Raw genomic sequence first — 20000 nt, 5'->3', positions numbered from 1 at the left:
TGTTCTGTGTATATGTGTTGGAGGTGTTCTGTATGTGTGTTGTTGGTGTTCTGTGTATGTGTTGTATGTGTATGTGTGTTGTAGGTGTTCTCTGTATGCGTGTTGTATGTATGTGTGTTGAGGTGTTCTGTGTGTTGTAGGTGTTCTGTGTATGCGTGTTGTATGTGTATGTGTGTTGTTGGTGTTCTGTGTATGTGTGTTGTAGGTGTTCTGTGTATATGTTGTAGGTGTTCTGTGTACGCGTGTTGGAGGTGTTCTGTGTACGCGTGTTGGAGGTGTTCTGTGTACGCGTGTTGGAGGTGTTCTGTGTATGTGTGTTGTAGGTGTTCTGTGTATGTGTGTTGTAGGTGTTCTGTGTACGCGTGTTGGAGGTGTTCTGTGCACGCGTGTTGGAGGTGTTCTGTGCACGTGTTGTAGGTGTTCTGTATGTGTGTTGTTGGTGTTCTGTATGCGTGTTGGAGGTGTTCTGTGTACGCATGTTGTAGGTGTTCTGTGCAGCGTGTTGGAGGTGTTCTGTGTACGCGTGTTGGAGGTGTTCTGTGTATACGCGTGTTGAGGTGTTCTGTATGCGTGTTGGAGGTGTTCTGTATACGCGTGTTGGAGGTGTTCTGTGTATGTGTGTTGTAGGTGTTCTGTATACGCGTGTTGGAGGTGTTCTGTATGTGTGTTGTAGGTGTTCTGTGTAACGTGTTGTAGGTTTATGTGTACGCGTGTTGTAGGTGTTCTGTGTATGTTGTAGGTGTTCTCTGTATGCGTGTTGTATGTGTGTTGTTGGTGTTCTGTATGCGTGTTGTATGTGTATGTGTTGTTGGTGTTCTGTGTATGTGTTGTAGGTGTTCTGTGCACGCGTGTTGGAGGTGTTCTGTGTATGTGTTGGAGGTGTTCTGTGCGTGTTGTAGGTGTTCTGTGCACGTGTTGTAGGTGTTCTGTATGCACGTGTTGTAGGTGTTCTGTATACGCGTGTTGTAGGTGTTCTGTGTTGTAGGTGTTCTGTGTATGCGTGTTGTAGGTGTTCTGTGTGCACGCGTGTTGTAGGTTTATGTGCAGCGTGTTGTAGGTTTATGTGCAGCGTGTTGTAGGTGTTCTGTGTACGTGTTGGAGGTGTTCTGTGTACGCGTGTTGGAGGTGTTCTGTGCACGTGTTGGAGGTGTTCTGTACGCGTGTTGGAGGTGTTCTGTGTATGTGTGTTGGAGGTGTTCTGTACGCGTGTTGAGGTGTTCTGTGTATGTGTTGTAGGTGTTCTGTGTAACGCGTGTTGTATGTGTATGTGTGTTGTAGGTGTTCTGTGTACGCGTGTTGTAGGTGTTCTCTGTATGCGTGTTGTATGTGTATGTGTGTTGTTGGTGTTCTGTGTATGCGTGTTGTATGTGTATGTGTTGTTGGTGTTCTGTGTATGTGTGTTGTAGGTGTTCTGTATACGCATGTTGTAGGTGTTCTGTGTACGTGTTGGAGGTGTTCTGTATACGCGTGTTGGAGGTGTTCTGTGTATGTTGTAGGTGTTCTGTGTATGTGTGTTGGTGTTCTGTGTACGCGTGTTGGAGGTGTTCTGTGTATCGTGTTGGAGGTGTTCTGTGTACGCGTGTTGGAGGTGTTCTGTGTATGCAGCGTGTTGGAGTGTTCTGTGTATATATGTGTTGGAGGTGTTCTGTATACGCGTGTTGGAGGTGTTCTGTATACGCGTGTTGGAGGTGTTCTGTGTATACGCGTGTTGTAGGTTTATGTATGCAGCGTGTTGGAGGTGTTCTGTGTATGCGCGTGTTGGAGGTGTTCTGTGTACGCGTGTTGGAGGTGTTCTGTGTATGTGTGTTGGAGGTGTTCTGTGTACGCGTGTTGGAGTGTTCTGTATGCGCGTGTTGTAGGTTTATGTGCAGCGTGTTGGAGGTGTTCTGTGTAACGCGTGTTGGAGGTGTTCTGTATATGCGTGTTGTAGGTGTTCTGTATACGCGTGTTGGAGGTGTTCTGTATGCGTGTTGGAGGTGTTCTGTATGCAGCGTGTTGGAGGTGTTCTGTGTATGTGTGTTGTAGGTGTTCTGTGTATGTGTGTTGTAGGTGTTCTGTATACGTGTTGTAGGTGTTCTGTGTATGTATGTTGTAGGTGTTCTGTATAGCGTGTTGGAGGTATTCTGTGTACGCGTGTTGTATGTGTGTATGTGTGTTGTAGGTGTTCTGTATACGTGTTGTAGGTGTTCTCTGTATGCGTGTTGTATGTGTATATGTGTGTTGTTGGTGTTCTGTGTATGCGTGTTGTATGTATGTGTGTTGTAGGTGTTCTGTATACGCGTGTTGGAGGTGTTCTGTATGCGTGTTGGAGGTGTTCTGTGTGCGCGTGTTGGAGGTGTTCTGTATACAGCGTGTTGGAGGTGTTCTGCGTGTTGGAGGTGTTCTGTATACGCGTGTTGGAGGTGTTCTGCGTGTTGGAGGTGTTCTGTGTATACGTGTGTTGGAGGTGTTCTGTATACGTGTTGTAGGTGTTCTATGCAGCGTGTTGGAGGTGTTCTGTGTACGTGTGTTGGAGGTGTTCTGTGTGTTGTAGGTGTTCTGTGTATGCGTGTTGTATGTGTGTTGGAGGTGTTCTGTTGTATGTGTTCTGTGTCTGCAGCGTGTTGTAGGTGTTCTGTGCACGTGTTGTAGGTGTTCTGTGCAGCGTGTTGGAGGTGTTCTGTGTACGCGTGTTGGAGGTGTTCTGTGTATACGCGTGTTGGAGGTGTTCTGTATGCAGCGTGTTGGAGGTGTTCTGTGCACGCGTGTTGTAGGTGTTCTGTATGTGTTGTAGGTGTTCTGTGTACGCGTGTTGTAGGTGTTCTGTATGCGTGTGTTGGAGGTGTTCTGTGTATGTGTGTTGTAGGTGTAGGTGTTCTGTTGTATGTGTTCTGTGTCTGCGTGTTGTAGGTGTTCTGTGCAGCGTGTTGTAGGTGTTCTGTGTATACGCGTGTTGTAGGTGTTCTGTATGCACGTGTTGGAGGTGTTCTGTGTATGCGTGTTGTAGGTGTTCTGTGTATGTGTTGTAGGTGTTCTGTGTATACGCGTGTTGGAGGTGTTCTGTATGCAGCGTGTTGGAGGTGTTCTGTGTGCGTGTTGGAGGTGTTCTGTGTCGCGTGTTGGAGGTGTTCTGTGTACGCGTGTTGGAGGTTTATGTGCAGCGTGTTGGAGGTTTATGTGTATGCAGCGTGTTGGAGGTGTTCTGTGTACGTGTGTTGGAGGTGTTCTGTATACGCGTGTTGTAGGTTTATGTGTGCAGCGTGTTGTAGGTTTATGTGTGCAGCGTGTTGAAGGTGTTCTGTATGCGCGTGTTGGAGGTGTTCTGTATACGCGTGTTGTAGGTTTATATGTATGCAGCGTGTTGGAGGTGTTCTGTGTATGCGTGTTGAGGTGTTCTGTGTCGCGTGTTGTAGGTGTTCTGTATATGCGTGTTGTAGGTGTTCTGTATACGTGTGTTGGAGGTGTTCTGTCACGCGTGTTGGAGGTGTTCTGTGCGCGTGTTGGAGGTGTTCTGTGTACGTGTGTTGGAGGTGTTCTGTATACGTGTTGTAGGTGTAGGTGTTCTGTGTTGTAGGTGTTCTGTGTATGTGTGTTGTAGGTGTTCTGTGTACGCGTGTTGTAGGTGTTCTGTGTACGCGTGTTGTAGGTGTTCTGTGTACGCGTGTTGTAGGTGTTCTGTGTACGCGTGTTGTATGTGTATGTGTGTTGTAGGTGTAGGTGTTCTGTGTATGTGTGTTGTAGGTGTTCTGTGTTGTAGGTGTTCTGTGTTGTAGGTGTTCTGTGTCTGCAGCGTGTTGTAGGTGTTCTGTGCAGCGTGTTGGAGGTGTTCTGTATGCAGCGTGTTGTAGGTGTTCTGTGTATACGCGTGTTGTAGGTGTTCTGTGTACGCGTGTTGTAGGTGTTCGTGTATGCGTGTTGTAGGTTTATGTGTACGCGTGTTGTAGGTGTTCGTGTACGCGTGTTGTAGGTGTTCGTGTACGCGTGTTGTAGGTTTATGTGTACGCGTGTTGGAGGTTTATGTGTACGCGTGTTGGAGGTGTTCTGTGTACGCGTGTTGGAGGTGTTCTGTGTACGCGTGTTGTAGGTGTTCTGTGTACGCGTGTTGTAGGTGTTCTGTGTACGCGTGTTGTAGGTGTTCTGTGTACGCAGCGTGTTGTAGGTGTTCTGTATGCAGCGTGTTGTAGGTGTTCGTGTATGCAGCGTGTTGGAGGTGTTCTGTGCACGTGTTGGAGGTGTTCTGTGTGCAGCGTGTTGTAGGTGTTCTGTGTATGCAGCGTGTTGGAGGTGTTCTGTGTACGCGTGTTGTAGGTGTTCTGTGTATGCGTGTTGGAGGTGTTCTGTGTACGCATGTTGTAGGTGTTCTGTATGCACGTGTTGTAGGTGTAGGTGTTCTGTGCACGCCGTGTTGTAGGTGTTCTGTGTATGTGTGTTGTTGGTGTTCTGTGTACGCAGCGTGTTGGAGGTGTTCTGTGTGCGCGTGTTGGAGGTGTTCTGTGTGCAGCGTGTTGTAGGTGTTCTGTATGCACGTGTTGTAGGTGTTCTGTATGCAGCGTGTTGGAGGTGTTCTGTGTACGCATGTTGTAGGTGTTCTGTGTACGTGTGTTGGAGGTGTTCTGTGTTGTAGGTGTTCTGTGTATGTGTGTTGTAGGTGTTCTGTGTCTGCAGCGTGTTGTAGGTGTTCTGTATGCAGCGTGTTGTAGGTGTTCTGTGTCTGCGTGTTGTAGGTGTTCTGTGTATACGCGTGTTGTATGTGTATGTGTGTTGTAGGTGTTCTGTTCTGTATGCACGTGTTGTAGGTGTTCTGTGTGCGTGTTGGAGGTGTTCTGTTCTGTATGCACGCGTGTTGGAGGTGTTCTGTGTGCAGCGTGTTGTAGGTGTTCTGTGTCACGCGTGTTGTAGGTGTTCTGCACGCGTGTTGTAGGTGTTCTGTGTACGCGTGTTGTAGGTGTTCTGTGTACGCAGCGTGTTGTAGGTGTTCTGTGTGCAGCGTGTTGTAGGTGTTCTGTACGCTGTTGTAGGTGTTCTGTGTGCGCGTGTTGTAGGTGTTCTGTGTGCGCGTGTTGTAGGTTTATGTGTGCAGCGTGTTGTAGGTTTATGTATACGCGTGTTGTAGGTTTATGTACGCGTGTTGTAGGTTTATGTGCACGCGTGTTGTAGGTTTATGTGTGCAGCGTGTTGGAGGTGTTCTGTACAGCGTGTTGGAGGTGTTCTGTACAGCGTGTTGTAGGTTTATGTGCAGCGTGTTGTAGGTGTTCTGTATGCAGCGTGTTGTAGGTGTTCTGTGTCTGCGTGTTGTAGGTGTTCTGTGCGTGTTGTAGGTGTTCTGTGTCTGCGTGTTGTAGGTGTTCTGTATGCAGCGTGTTGGAGGTGTTCTGTGTTGTAGGTGTAGGTGTTCTGTTGTATGTGTTCTGTGTCTGCGTGTTGTAGGTTTATGTGTACGCGTGTTGTAGGTGTTCTGTGTGTTGTAGGTGTTCTGTGTTGTAGGTGTTCTTTCTTTCTTTCTTTCTTTCTTCTTTCTTTCTTTTCTTTTTCACATTATTTTGAAAACAACCATATCATAGCATAACCACTATCTTGTGACTTTAAATAAAAAGTTTATTGGAGGTTCCTGATGTGTGTGTGTATGTGTGTGTGTGTTGTAGGTGTTCTGTGTATGTGTGTTGTAGGTGTTCTGTGTAGCGTGTTGTAGGTTTATGTATGCAGCGTGTTGTAGGTGTTCTGTGCAGCGTGTTGGAGGTGTTCTGTGTACGCGTGTTGTAGGTGTTCTGTGTACGCGTGTTGTAGGTGTTCTGTGTACGCGTGTTGGAGGTGTTCTGTGTACGCGTGTTGGAGGTGTTCTGCACGCGTGTTGGAGGTGTTCTGTGTGCAGCGTGTTGGAGGTGTTCTGTGTACGCGTGTTGGAGGTGTTCTGTGTATGTGTTGTAGGTGTTCTGTGTTGTAGGTGTTCTGTTGTATGTGTTCTGTGTCTGCGTGTTGTAGGTGTTCTGTATACGCGTGTTGTAGGTGTAGGTGTTCTGTGTATGTGTGTTGTAGGTGTTCTGTATGCGTGTTGTAGGTTTATGTGCAGCGTGTTGTAGGTGTTCTGTATGCAGCGTGTTGTAGGTGTTCGTGTACGCGTGTTGTAGGTGTTCTGTGTATGCAGCGTGTTGTAGGTTTATGTATGCAGCGTGTTGTAGGTGTAGGTGTTCTGTGTCGCAGCGTGTTGGAGGTGTTCTGTGTAGCGTGTTGGAGGTGTTCTGTGTACGCTTGTTGTAGGTGTTCTGTGCACGCGTGTTGTAGGTGTAGGTGTTCTGTGTGCACGCGTGTTGTAGGTGTTCGTATGCAGCGTGTTGTAGGTGTTCGTATGCAGCGTGTTGAGGTGTTCTGTTCTGTATGCACGTGTTGTAGGTGTAGGTGTTCTGTGTTGTAGGTGATCTGTGTATGTGTGTTGTAGGTGTTCTGTGTCGCGTGTTGTAGGTGTTCTGTGTATGTGTGTTGTAGGTGTTCTGTATGCGCGTGTTGTAGGTGTTCTGTATACGCGTGTTGTAGGTTTATGTGTGCAGCGTGTTGTAGGTTTATGTGTGCAGCGTGTTGGAGGTGTTCTGTGTATGCAGCGTGTTGGAGGTGTTCTGTGCAGCGTGTTGGAGGTGTTCTGTATGCGCGTGTTGTAGGTGTTCCGTGTGCAGCGTGTTGTAGGTGTTCTGTGTCTGCGTGTTGTAGGTTTATGTATGCAGCGTGTTGTAGGTTTATGTATGCAGCGTGTTGGAGGTGTTCTGTGTCGCGTGTTGTAGGTGTAGGTGTTCTGTGTATGCGTGTTGTAGGTGTTCTGTTGTATGTGTTCTGTGTCTGTGTTTTGTCAGTGTTTTTGACAGTGTCACTGCTCATCTTTCTTTCTTTCTTTCTTTCTTTCTTTCTTTCTTTCTTTCTTTCTTTCTTTCTTTCTTTCTTTCTTTCTTCTTTCTTTCTTTTCTTTTTCACATTATTGACAACTGTCTCGGACAATTGGGTTTGACATAAATGTGGATGCAAACACACACACACACACACACACACACACACACACACACACACACACACACACACACACACACACACACACACACACACACACACACACACACACATATGAGTTTGGACTTCTATATATCATTCCTGGTTGCATAACCACTATCTTGTGACTTTAAATAAAAAAAAGTTTATTGGAGGTTCCTGATGTGTGTGTGTGTGTGTGTGTGTGTGTGTGTGTGTGTGTGTGTGTGTGTGTGTGTAGGACACAGGCAGAGATGGCCCACACGTGTCGGGGCACCATTAACCTGGCCACAGCTCACATTGACACAGAGGACGCATGTAACATGGTGTTGAGCAGCGGGGGGAGAACCTACCACCTGAAGGCCGGGACAGAGGTGGAGAGGCAGAAATGGGTCACGGCACTGGAGCTGGCCAAAGCCAAAGCTATTCGCATGATGAACGACCAGTCAGGTACGATCCTCCTGGATGGAGATCAGATCTTCTCAATACTGATTTATACCACCGGCATGAACAGGGTCACGCCCACAGGGGGCGGGGCTACCCTATAACACAGCTGTGTCTGTGTGTGGGCTCAGTTTATTTTTTTTCAATATCTATCTATCTATCTATCTATCTATCTATCTATCTATCTGTCTGTCTGTCTGTCTGTCTGTCTGTCTGTCTGTCTGTTTACAAAATCTAACAAAAGTAAGTGCACCCCTTACATTTCAGCAACCATTTTAGTATAACCTTCTCGAAGGAAATTAAGAGATGGAGATTAAACTTGGATATATTTTATTCAATGTGCAGTTTGTATCAGTGCAGTTTTACTGTCCTCTAAAAATAACTCAACATTCAGACATTATTTTCTAAATATGAGTCTGCATCTCTGGTGAGTAGGTTGTGTTTTATTTACATTTTTATCTTTTTGTCATGTTATTAGACAAATATTAATTCTGAACTGTTCCAGATGTTGTAGGTGCACAGTTGTGGTTGTAGTGTAGAGGTTTGGAGTGTAACTGGGTTTGTTGTTTTAGTAAAATGGTTTTCACCTCCAGATGTGAAACATCTCTCTGTAATGCCACGTGTTGTTATATTGTGTTTTTGTATTGATGGTTTCTATAATTGTGATGTGATAGTGGTGTATTAAGAGGTGGATTAATTCGGGTACGTCCCCACTGAAGGTCCAGGTACCAAACGCACGGCCCACACCTGACATGTTGGAATCCATGTTTCCCTCAAGAAACCGCAGCTCCACAGTACCAGCAGCACTCATGCAGCCCCAGACCATGATGCTGCCACCACCGTGCTTGTCTGTAGGAAAGACACAATGTTCTTGGTTCTCCTCATCAGGGCATCTCCACGCATGCTGGACACCATCTGAGCCAAACAAGTTTATCTTCTTCTCATCAGACCACAGAACATGGTTCCAGTAATTCATGCTCTTGGACAGGTTGTTCTTCAGCAAACTGTTTGAGGGGTTTATTGTGAACAGCTTCAGAAGAGGCTCCTTCTGGAAACCGACTTGTTGCAGTGTGTGGCGTACGGTCTGAGCACTGACGAGCAGATCTTCTGCTTCTACAACCTCTAAAGCAGTGCTGCAGCACTCATGCGTCTGTTTTATAAAGCAACTTCTGCACCTGATGCAGAGCACAAAGACTCTACTTCTCCGATGGACCCTTGTGAAGTCTGTTCTGAGTGGAACCCGTGTTAGAAAACCTCCGTATGACCCTGAACACTGTACAACAAACAATTCTAGTTCTCAAATCCTCAGAGACTCTTTACCATGAGGTGCATGTTGAACATCCAGTGGTCAGTATGAGAGAATCGAACTCAAAGCTCAAAAAGAAAGAGACAAAAAAACATGATCATGATGAACAGGACGTGTGGCTCTGAATTCGTTTACTCTAAAATATATCCAAGTTTCATTTCTTTAGTTTTTTTGTCATTTAAGATTATATTAAAATGGTTGCTGAAATGTGAGGGTGCACTCACTTTTGTGAGATACTGTTTCTATCTGTCTGTCTGTCCATTTACCTGTCTATTTATTAATCTGTCTGTCTGCTTTTTGTTTTCCTCTTCTTTTTGTTCTACCTTTTGTTTTTCTTGTTTTCTTTAAAAGTATTTATTTGTAGAGGTGATGTTGTTGGTCTGTGTTTTTAAAGTTGTAAAACAATTTCCATGATGGTTTTTTTTTTTTTCCGGACAGCATTTTTGCTGCAGTAGTGTGTGTGTGTGTGTGTGTGTGTGTGTGTGTGTGTGTGTGTGTGTGTGTGTGTGTGTGTGTGTGTGTGTGTGTGTGTGTTTGGACAAAGTGGCTGGATTCCAGATTGCTCTGGCCCTGTTAGTGTTCTGCTCTTCTCAGTTACACTCTACACTAAATTTAGCTGTTTAGTGCTACACAAGCAAACAGGGTGTGTGTGTGTGTATGTGTGTGTGTGTGTATATATGTGTGTGTATGTATATATGTGTGTGTATGTATATGTGTGTGTGGATGTGAGGTGTGTGTGGATTTGTGTATATGTGTGTGTGTGTGTTGTGTGTGTGTGTGTGTGAGGTGTGTGTGTGTGTGTGTGAGGGTATGTGTGTGTGTGAGAGTGAGTGTGTGTGTGTGTGTGAGGGTATGTGTGTGTGAGAGTGAGTGTGTGTAAGGGTGTGTGTGTGTGTGTGTGTGTGTGTGTGTGTGTGTGTGTGTGTGTGTGTGTGTGTGTGTGTGTGTGTGTATGTGTGTGTGTGTGTGAGGTATATGTGTGTGAGGTATGTGTGTGTGTGTGAGGGTATGTGTGTGTGAGGGTATGTGTGTGTGTGAGTGTGTGTGTGTGAGTGTGTGTGTGTGTGTGTGTGTGTGTGTGTGTGTGTGTGAGTGAGTGAGTGTGTGCAAAGCAAAAAATATCAGGCAGAGGTTGTTATACCCCTGGTATTTGGGGTGGTGGTTGTTATGTTTGTGTCAATACAAAGTGCACTGATATGTGATCAGTGTTTACTTCAGCAAATACCAGAAACAGGCCACGCCCCTTCTTCTTTACTAGGACTGACAGATACACAGCTTCTCTCTTCCTCTGTTTCTCTCTCTCTCTCTCTCTCTCTCTCTCTCTCTCTCTCTCTCTCTCTATGTCTCCACCATTTCACATTTTTCTGTAATGACCACAGATAACCTGCAGGTGTCACCCTCTCCTCTCTTTCACAGCTGTAAGATAAGATAAGATACACCTTTATTCGTCCCACAGTAGGGAAATTTCTCTGTTACAGAAGCAAAGAAAAAGAAATGCCAATATATAAAAGAATCGAGACATAATGTAGTATACAGTATAAACACAACACAATGTGTAAATAAAAAGAAGAAAAAAGAGACCACGTGTAAGTAGTTACTCTAACAGACATATTGCACACATGATATTGCACGCTTTTAAAATTTCTGGTTTTGCACATGTTGTTTAAAATACTTTGTTATTGTTATTATTGCAGTGAAACAGTAACAATACAGTAATAACAGTGTGTATTTTGGTGACTGGTTCACTGGGAGCAGTTTTGATTGTAAAGTCTAATAGCAGCAGGGAGAAAAGATCTTCTGTTTCACTCCTTCAGACACTCAGGATGTAACAGTGTGTCACTGAAGGAGCTGCTCAGAGATGAGTTTTATACAGGGGGTGAGAAAGGATTGCCAGCCTTGATGATAGTTTAGCTCCCATCCTCCTTCTCCCACCTCCTGTACAGTGTCCAGAGGAATCCCCAGGACTGAGCTGGACTTCCTGATCAGTTTGTCCAGTCTCTTAGTGTCTGCAGTAGAAATGCTGCTGCACCAGCAGACCACACCATAGAAGATGGCTAAGGCCACCACAGAGTCAAGAGAAGGTCTTCAGTGGCCAAAAGACATTAGTCTCCTCAACAGAAAGCGTCTGCTCTGCCCTTTCTTATAAATTGCCTCAGTGTTATCTGTCCAGTCCAGTTTGCTGTTCAGATGAACACCCAGGTATTTGTAAGCGTCCACTCTCACAATGTTCTTTCCCTGAATGTTCACTGGTGGTAATGAAGTGTGTTTGTGCCTACGGAAATCCACCACCAGTTCTTTGGTTTTCCCCGTGTTTATCTGGAGGCAGCTCCGTTGGCACCAGTCCACCAAGTTCTGTAGCAGTCCTCTGCACTCCCTGTCATCATCATCTGTGATCAGACCGACGATGGCAGAGTCATCAGAGAACTTCTGCAGGTGATAGGTTGCTGAGCTGAACATTAAGTCTGCAGTGTAGACGGTGAAGAGAAACGGGGCTAGAACCGTTCCCTGTGGGGCTCCAGTGTTGCAGACAACCATGTCAGACTCACAGTCACGAGTCCTCACATACTGGGGTCGGTCTGTGAGGTAGTCCAGTATCCAGGCAGACAGATGATGGTCCACTTCCATGTACACCATCCTATCCCTCAGGAGCGCAGGTTGGAGGTTGTTAAAAGATCTAGAGAAGTCAAAAAACATGACTCTCACAGTGCTCCCAGCCTTTTCCAGGTGTGAAATAGCCCGTTTTAGAAGGAAGATGACTGCGTCTTCCACTCCAATGTCAGATTGGTAGGCAAACTAAAATGGATCCATTGATGGGCTCACCAGAGGTCGGAGATGAGTGAACACCAGCCTCTCCAATGTCTTTATCAGATGCGAGGTCAGTGCTACTGGTCGGTAGCCCCCAAAGTCTTTTGGCTGCAATGTCTTTGGTACAGGCACCATGCAGGATGTTTTCCATAGCTGTGGCACCTTTCCCAGCCTCAGGCTCAGGTCAAACATGTACAGCAATATGCCGCACAGCTGGTCTGCACAGGTCTTAAGGAGCCTGGAGCTGATGCCGTCTGGGCCCGCAGCCTTCCTCGCTTTGATCTTCCTGAGCTCCATTCTCACCTGGGCTTCTGTGAGGGGCAGTGTGTATTGGTTGGAGTGGGGACTAAAGGCAGGGGTGGGGTGGGGGTTGGGTTAGGTGTGTTGTGTATTGTCTGTGAGCTGATAGCAGTGCAGATAGAGGTGGAGCTGGAGCTGTTTGCTGTGGAAGCGGAGAAGGGGGGGTTGCAGCAGGTGGGACTGGATGGGGGCAGGGGAGGGTAGCTGATCAAATCGGTTAAAGAATAGATTTAGATCATTCACCCACTTCTGGTCACCTTCAGTCTGAGAGCTGGGCTCCTTATGACCAGTGATGGTTTTGAGCAACATCCACACACCGCTGACGTTGTTCTGCTGCAGCTGATCCTCCATCTTCCTCCTGTAGCATGCTTTTTTTCCCCCTGAACTTTTTTCTCAGTTTTTAGCTCTTCCTTGTTTCCCAATTTAAAAACCCTCTTCTTCTCTTTTAGAAGAGTCTTTATATCAGGGTTGATCCATGGTTTGTTGTTGGGAAAACACCCTACAGTCCTGGTGGGTACAGTATTCTCCACACAGAAGTAGGAGTTTTACTCTCCTTCTGTCGGAAACTTAGTTAGGATTTTAAAGAAGAAGAGCTTCTGCTTTATTAACAGGTGCCAAAACTATTGACATTTCAATGTATTTATCACTGTTGATAAACCCCTCCCTCAGTGTTTCATCTGTTATTAAACACCACCCTCAGTGTTTCATCTGTTATTAAACACCACCCTCAGTGTTTTATCTGTTATTAAACCCCACCCTCAGTGTTTCATCTGTTATTAAACACCACCCTCAGTGTTCCGTCTCTTATTAAACACCACCCTCAGTGTTTCATCTGTTATTAAACCTCACCCTCAGTGTTCCGTCTCTTATTAAACACCACCCTCAGTGTTTCATCTGTTATTAAACACCACCCTCAGTGTTTCATCTGTTATTAAACACCACCCTCAGTGTTTCATCTGTTATTAAACACCACCCTCAGTGTTTCATCTGTTATTAAACACCACCCTCAGTGTTTCATCTGTTATTAAACACCACCCTCAGTGTTTCATCTGTTATTAAACCTCACCCTCAGTGTTCCGTCTCTTATTAAACTCCACCCTCAGTGTTTCATTTGTTATTAAACACCACCCTCAGTGTTTCATCTGTTATTAAACTCCACCCTCAGTGTTTCATCTGTTATTAAACTCCACCCTCAGTGTTTCATGTTATTAAGCCCCACCCTCAACGTTTAATCTGTTTTACTAAACTCCCCCTTAGCGTTTCATCTGTTATTAAACCACACCTCTTGATACTGTATTCAGTTTTAGCTCCACCCACTTTCTTTTTTCCAGTACACTGCTGTTCTTCAGCAACACCTCCTTCTGTCTGTGTCTCTGTCCATGGTGCTGAAATATGTCTGTGCGGTATGTGTGTTAGTGTGTGTGTGTGTGTGTGTGTGTGTGTGTGTGTGTGTGTGTGTGTGTGTGTGTGTGTGGTTCTCTCTCGTCTTTCTATTTTTATCATATCTATCTCTCTGTCTATTTTCTTTCTTTTTTCTTGCAATCTCTGCACTCTCTCCATCCATCTGTCTGACTGTCTCAATCCCTCCCTGCCTCTTTCAGTAAACAGAAGGTGGAGGTGTGCCATCTCTCTCTCTCTCTCTCCTCTCTCTCTCTCTCTCTCTCTCTCTCTCTCTCTCACTCTCTCCTCTCTCTCTCTCTCTCTTTCTCCTCTCTCTTCCTCTTTCTCTCCTTCCTATTTTCTCTCTCACACACACACACACACACACACACACACACACACACACACTCACTCACTCACTCACTCACTCTCTTTTCCCTCTGTCATTCTCCTCTCTTCTCTCTCTCTGTCAGTAAACAGAGTTAGAGGCAATGCTCTCTCTCACTCTCCCCCCCTTTGTCACTCTTTTCATCTTTTTATGAACTGATCAGGACATAGAGGAGACGGTATTCTTGCATGTAAGTAATTTCACTCCTTTCAGATAAGACACGCTTGTCCTGTGTGTGTGTGTGTGTGTGTGTGTGTGTGTGTGTGTGTGTGGGTGTGGGTGTGTGAAACATGCTGCTGCTTCACACCATATATATCAGTCTATGTTTAGTTCTTGAAGTTGTTTAGACTGAGCGTTAGGGTTCTGTGTGTGTGCGTGTGTGCGTGTGTGCGTGTGTGTGTGTAGACTGGATTCCTCTCCCATTCTGAGATCTTGTTAACTTGATTGTGTTTATTAATGAAGATCTGGATATGGGAATTACTTTATTGCTCACACACCTCTCAGATTTACCTTCAACTGTGTGTGTGTGTGTGTGTGTGTGTGTGTGTGTGTCTATACCTCTCTCAACCTAAACCTGAGATGTTTTACAATGTGTGTGTGTGTGTGTGTGTGTGTGTGTGTGTGTGTGTGTGTGTGTGTTTCACCATCTCACATATTTCATGCTGCTTCACACTGACGTGGATTATTACTGCCTGGCAGATGGAGCTTAACTCTCTCCTCTTCCTCTCTCTCTCTTACACACACACACACACACACACACACACACAGAAGAAGACTTTCTTTGAACTTTTCACCTTGTACGTGCAGCTTCACATATCAGGACTGATGCACCACAACTGACTTACTCTTTCTTTCTCACACACACACACACACACACACACACACACACACACACACACACACACTCACTCACTCTCTTTTCCCTCTGTCATTCTCCTCTCTTCTCTCTCTGTCAGTAAACAGAGTTAGAGGCAATGCTCTCTCTCACTCTCCCCTTTGTCACTCTTTTCATCTTTTATGAATTGATCAGGACATAGAGGAGACGGTATTCTTGCATGTAAGTAATTTCACTCCTTTCAGATAAGACACGCTTGTCCTGTGTGTGTGTGTGTGTGTGTGTGTGTGTGTGTGTGTGTGTGGGTGTGTGAAACATGCTGCTGCTTCACACCATATATATCAGTCTATGTTTAGTTCTTGAAGTTGTTTAGACTGAGCGTTAGGGTTCTGTGTGTGTGCGTGTGCGTGTGTGCGTGTGTGTGTAGACTGGATTCCTCTCCCATTCTGAGATCTTGTTAACTTGATTGTGTTTATTAATGAAGATCTGGATATGGGAATTACTTTATTGCTCACACACCTCTCAGATTTACCTTCAACTGTGTGTGTGTGTGTGTGTGTGTGTGTGTGTGTGTGTGTGTGTGTCTATACCTCTCTCAACCTAAACCTGAGATGTTTTACAATGTGTGTGTGTGTGTGTGTGTGTGTGTGTGTGTGTGTGTGTGTGTGTGTGTTTCACCATCTCACATATTTCATGCTGCTTCACACTGACGTGGATTATTACTGCCTGGCAGATGGAGCTTAACTCTCTCCTCTTCCTCTCTCTCTCTTACACACACACACACACACACACACACACACACACAGAAGAAGACTTTCTTTGAACTTTTCACCTTGTACGTGCAGCTTCACATATCAGGACTGATGCACCACAACTGACTTACTCTTTCTTTCTCACACACACACACACACACACACACACACACACACACACACACACACACTGTAGTTTGGATGTCAGTAATTAGATTTGTTTTGTGGGTGAGTCTGAGTCAACTGTCATTTGTGTCCAATTAGCTCTGTATGCCTTCACACACACACACACACACACACACACACACACACACACACACACACACACACACACACGCATTTAACTGACTTATTTAACACTTCACTTTAGTTTTGAAGATAGATGAAGATGAGTAATTATTTATCCATCTGTCTGTCTCTCAATAATTAATATTAATTGTAAATAATTATGTAAAAAAAGGAAAAGGAAAAAATAAAAAGATGTTTAGAGTTTAAAGAAACAAACAAACAAATTAATAAAAAAAATATGAAAATATACTAAAGCCAAAAACACCAGAAAACAAAATTAATACTGATTACTACTGATTTCAGGTATTTTTTTTTATATTAAATACAAATTAGTTACATTAAAGTATTACTACTAATACATTCATATAATAATTCAAAGAATATAAACAAATTAAATGAACAGAAAATGAAATGTAAGAATAATTTATTTTAAATTAAATTTATTAATAAAAAATAAAGCTTTTCTGAAGAGTTTATGGAGTTTGAGAAAATCATGACAAAAGTTTATTGCATATTTCATCTAATCAATTCTCCTACTACAGATATATATAATGTGTTGTTTTTAAAAACGTCTTGATGTGAAGTGGAGTTTGTGTGTTTGTGCGCGTGTGTGCGTGCGTGTGTGTGTGCGCGTGTGTGCGCGCGTGCGTGCGTGTGTGCGCGCGTGCGTGTGTGTGTGTGTGTGTGTGGGTGTGTGCACTGACAGGCAGCAGTAACGGTGAGGAAGCGGCTGCGTGTGATTGGCTCTGACAGGCTGTAATTGCAGGAATGCTGCATCACAGACAGGAAATAGACGCCGCTTTCAGCTCTTTCATCTTTCTGTTATGCGTATTTACAGCACTGAATATTCTCACCGTGATCTGATTCCTGATGCTCTTAATTATAATTATAATAATAATAATAATAATAATAATAATAATAATAATAATATTAAAAGATGATGGTATTGTGAGAATTCATTTAATGAGTTAATAATTAGTATTAAGTAATTAAGTTACTAAATACTGGGTTATTAGTTATAATAAAACCGAATCTAATAATTACAGGATTACAGTAAGGAGTAAATAAATAAAGAGGGATCGGTTATAATGAGGAGGCACCAGGTACAGTAAGGTGGCAGTTCCAGTATGAAGGGGTCTATTATAGTGATGAGATCGATTCAGTAACGAGGGATGTGTTACTGTAACAGGAATACTGTATTTTACAGTTGACTCATGTTCATGAGTTATTATTATTATTTATTTATTTATTTATTTTGGCCTTGAGGCGCTCCTGTAAATATGTGACTAATTTCAGAGTATAACAACTTTCTCTCTCTCTCACACACACACACACACACACACACACACACACACACACACACACACAGAGCATGTGGCCTGACTTCTGTTTTCTCAGATACAGTGTGTAGCTGTGATACGTGTGTGTATCAGATTTAAAAGCAGAACCTCATCCTCATCTGGGTGACATCAAGAGTGTGATTCTAGTCTTTAAACACTACAGAACACTGGAGAGTGAGAACTAACATGAGCACTGGAGTGTGTGATTATGAGTGATGTTCTTTACAGTGTTTTACAGTCATTTGAGGACCAGAAGCTACTGAGCAACTCATAAAATAGCTCAACATTTGTGATCATCACAGATCCAACACCAGCTTCTCCATGCCAGAGCCTTTAAACACTCCAGGAGGTCCAGTGTCCAAACTCCACATGAAGTGGGATCTAAATGGCGCTGGTACGTCTCTAGATGGTTCGGGATGTTTATGAGCATCTACTTCTTTAAAGGTCCACAATCTTCATGAGGTGGGACGTGACTGGAGCTGGAGCAACCTCAGGAAGCCTCAGGATGAGAAGAGAAAGAGAAGCAGTGGAGAGGAATTAGCATAGCTGCTGTTCATGATATTAACAGCACAAGTTAATAATGTGATGTGATCAGATGTTCTGGAGCACAAGGTTATGATGTGATGTGTGTTATGTGTAGAACTCGATAAAAACATACGTCTTTAATCTGCACTTAAACTGGGAGAGTGTGTCTGAGCCCCGAACACTGTCAGGAAGACTATTCCAGAGTTTAGGAGCTAAATGTGAGAATGTTCTACCACCTTTAGTGGACTTTGCTATTCTAGGAACTACTAGAAGTCCAGAGTTTTGAGATCTCAGGGAGCATGATGGATTGTAGCGTGTTAGAAGACTGGAGAGATACATGGAGATAAAACATTTAGTGTTTTGTAGGTAAGAAGCAGTAGTTTGTAGTGGATTTGAAACTTAACAGGAAGCCAGTGTAGGGATGAGAAGATTGGGGTTATGTGATCATATTTTCTCGACCTTGTGAGAACTCTGACTGCTGCATTCTGGACTAACTGAAGCTTGTTTATTAATGATGCAGGACATCCACCTAGTAATGCATTACAATAGTCCAGTCTGGAGGTCATGAACGCATGGATGAGCTTCTCTACATCAGATATAGACAACATGTTTCTTATTTTAGCAATATTCTAAGGTGGAAGAAGCTGTTTTTGTAACATGGTTATGATTTTCAAGACAATTTTATATTACAATAACAGGAGAATGCATTTATATTTAAATGTGTGTGGGTAAAATGCTAATAGTTTTGTTTAGAGAGACAATGTTTCCCAATGCACCAGCTAAAATTTATCCTGATTTAATTGTAAGATTTTTACACTAGTTAATATAATTAATTAATAATATTTCAATAATAATAAATGAGATAATGAATAATTTGTGTGGAGGAAGCAGATACCGTACTTGAGTCCATTACACATGGTTCCGGGTTTGGATTAATAACTAGACACTGTGACATGATCAGGATTCTAAACTTCTCTCATGACCAGAGAGTGAAGAGTTAGACTGACACAGCATTCAGGAGCCTTGGATTTGCTACACACACACACACACACACACACACACACACACACACACACACACACAGACGACTTTACCAGAAAAAAATCCTTACATGGTTAAAATTGTTGCATTATGGAGACATCCGGTCCTTATAAAGCAGGTCCTGACTTTACCATGTTTTATAGGGACCCTCATAGAAAGTGTGTGTGGTGTGTGTGTGTGTGTGTGTGTGTGTGTGTGTGTGTGTGTGTGTGTACACACACGCAGGCAGCAGCAGTGACCTTGGTGCAGTGGTAATAACTCTGCATTACAGTCTGGACCAGACTCTGAACCTCAGACTCCCTGCTATTTAAAATCTTGTTTCTTTGTTAGGCCATGCCCCTAATATTTATACAAATGTGTGTTGTGTGTGTGTGTGTGTGTGTGTGTGTGTGTGTGTGTGTGTGTGTGTATGGTTGTGCATTTTATTGTCTGTATGAGAGTGTGTGCTATTTGTATGTGAATGCGAATGGCTGTGAGTATAAATGTATGTGTGTGTATTTGAGTGTGTGTGTGTGTGTGTGTGTGTGGTTGTGCATGTTAATGTGTGTATGAGAGTGTGTGTGTTATTTGTATGTGAATGCGAATGGCTGTGATTATGAATGTGTGTGTGTGTGTGTGTGTGTGTGTGTGTGTGTAAGGTTGTGTATGTATACTAATAAATGTGTGTGTGAGTTTTGTGTGTGTGTGTATGTAAATGGTTCTGTGTGTGTTTGTATGTGTGTGGTATGCGAATAGTTGTGTAAGTGTGTGTGTATACATATTTGTGTGTATTTGTATGTGAGCGTGTGCATGTGAATAATTAATGTGTAATGTGTGTGTGTGTGTGTTTGTGTATTCATGTAGGTATTGCTGTGCATACTCTTATAAGTGTGTGTGTGTGAACTAATGAGTGTGTGTATATGTGAATGGGAATATCAGTGCATATGTATTTATGTATGTATAGATGTACATGCTCGTGTGTGTGTGTGTGTGTGTGTGTGTGTGTGTGTGTGTGTGTGTGTTTCTATGCGAGAGAAAGAGAGAGAGAGACTGAAAGAAGTGAAATGGAATGGAAGAGAAGCAGCAGTGTCAACCTTCAGTACACACACACACACACACACACACACACACTGCGGCAGTGCAGTATTGACAGACCAGAGAGCACAGTAAGGATGATGTGGTGTGTTTGTATAGAAAAGCCTCTCTCAATCACTCTCTCACTCTCTCTCTCACTCTCACTTACTCTCACTTTCTCTTTCTATCATTCTTATGTGAGGATGTGTGTTCATCCCTGCAGTGTGTGTGTGTGTGTGTGTGTGTGTGTGTGTGTGTGTGGATGCTGAATAAGGAGAATTACCGGAGAATCACCGGTGCTCTCCCTCCCAGCCCCCCCTCCTTCTCCCTCGCGTACTTCCTGTACTGTGTGTATCGAAGTGCGAGTGTGTGTGTGAGTGTGTGTGTGTGTGTAGATGTGTGTGTGTGTGCGGTGAGTGGAGTAGTGAGGAAGAGGACGTGTGATGAAGAGCAGAGCATGCTGGGAACCGGGTATGGTGCGCACGGTGTGCGGCTCTGGTTGTCTGCGTCGCCTCGGCAACACGCAGCCCACGCCCCACGGTGGACAGGGAGGACG

The 20000-nt window shown here is 44.0% G+C and overlaps 1 protein-coding gene across 4 annotated transcripts in view; it reads left to right on the top strand.

Annotated features, from left to right (window-relative positions):
• osbp2b (oxysterol binding protein 2b) overlaps positions 1–20000 on the top strand; it is a 65184-nt gene that overhangs the window by 3687 nt on the left and 41497 nt on the right. For all 4 annotated transcript variants that reach the window (XR_006924685.1, XM_046841545.1, XM_046841544.1 and 1 more), the window contains exon 2: positions 7229–7437. Coding sequence is in view for 3 of the 4 variants with exons in the window: in XM_046841545.1 (XP_046697501.1) it covers positions 7229–7437 (209 nt within the window). In the remaining variant the exon portion in view is untranslated. The remainder of the gene's footprint in view (positions 1–7228; positions 7438–20000) is intronic.

This window comes from Silurus meridionalis, chromosome 27, assembly GCF_014805685.1.
Source record: "Silurus meridionalis isolate SWU-2019-XX chromosome 27, ASM1480568v1, whole genome shotgun sequence".
NCBI lineage: Eukaryota > Metazoa > Chordata > Actinopteri > Siluriformes > Siluridae > Silurus > Silurus meridionalis.
This window is presented reverse-complemented; position numbering and strand designations above follow the sequence as displayed.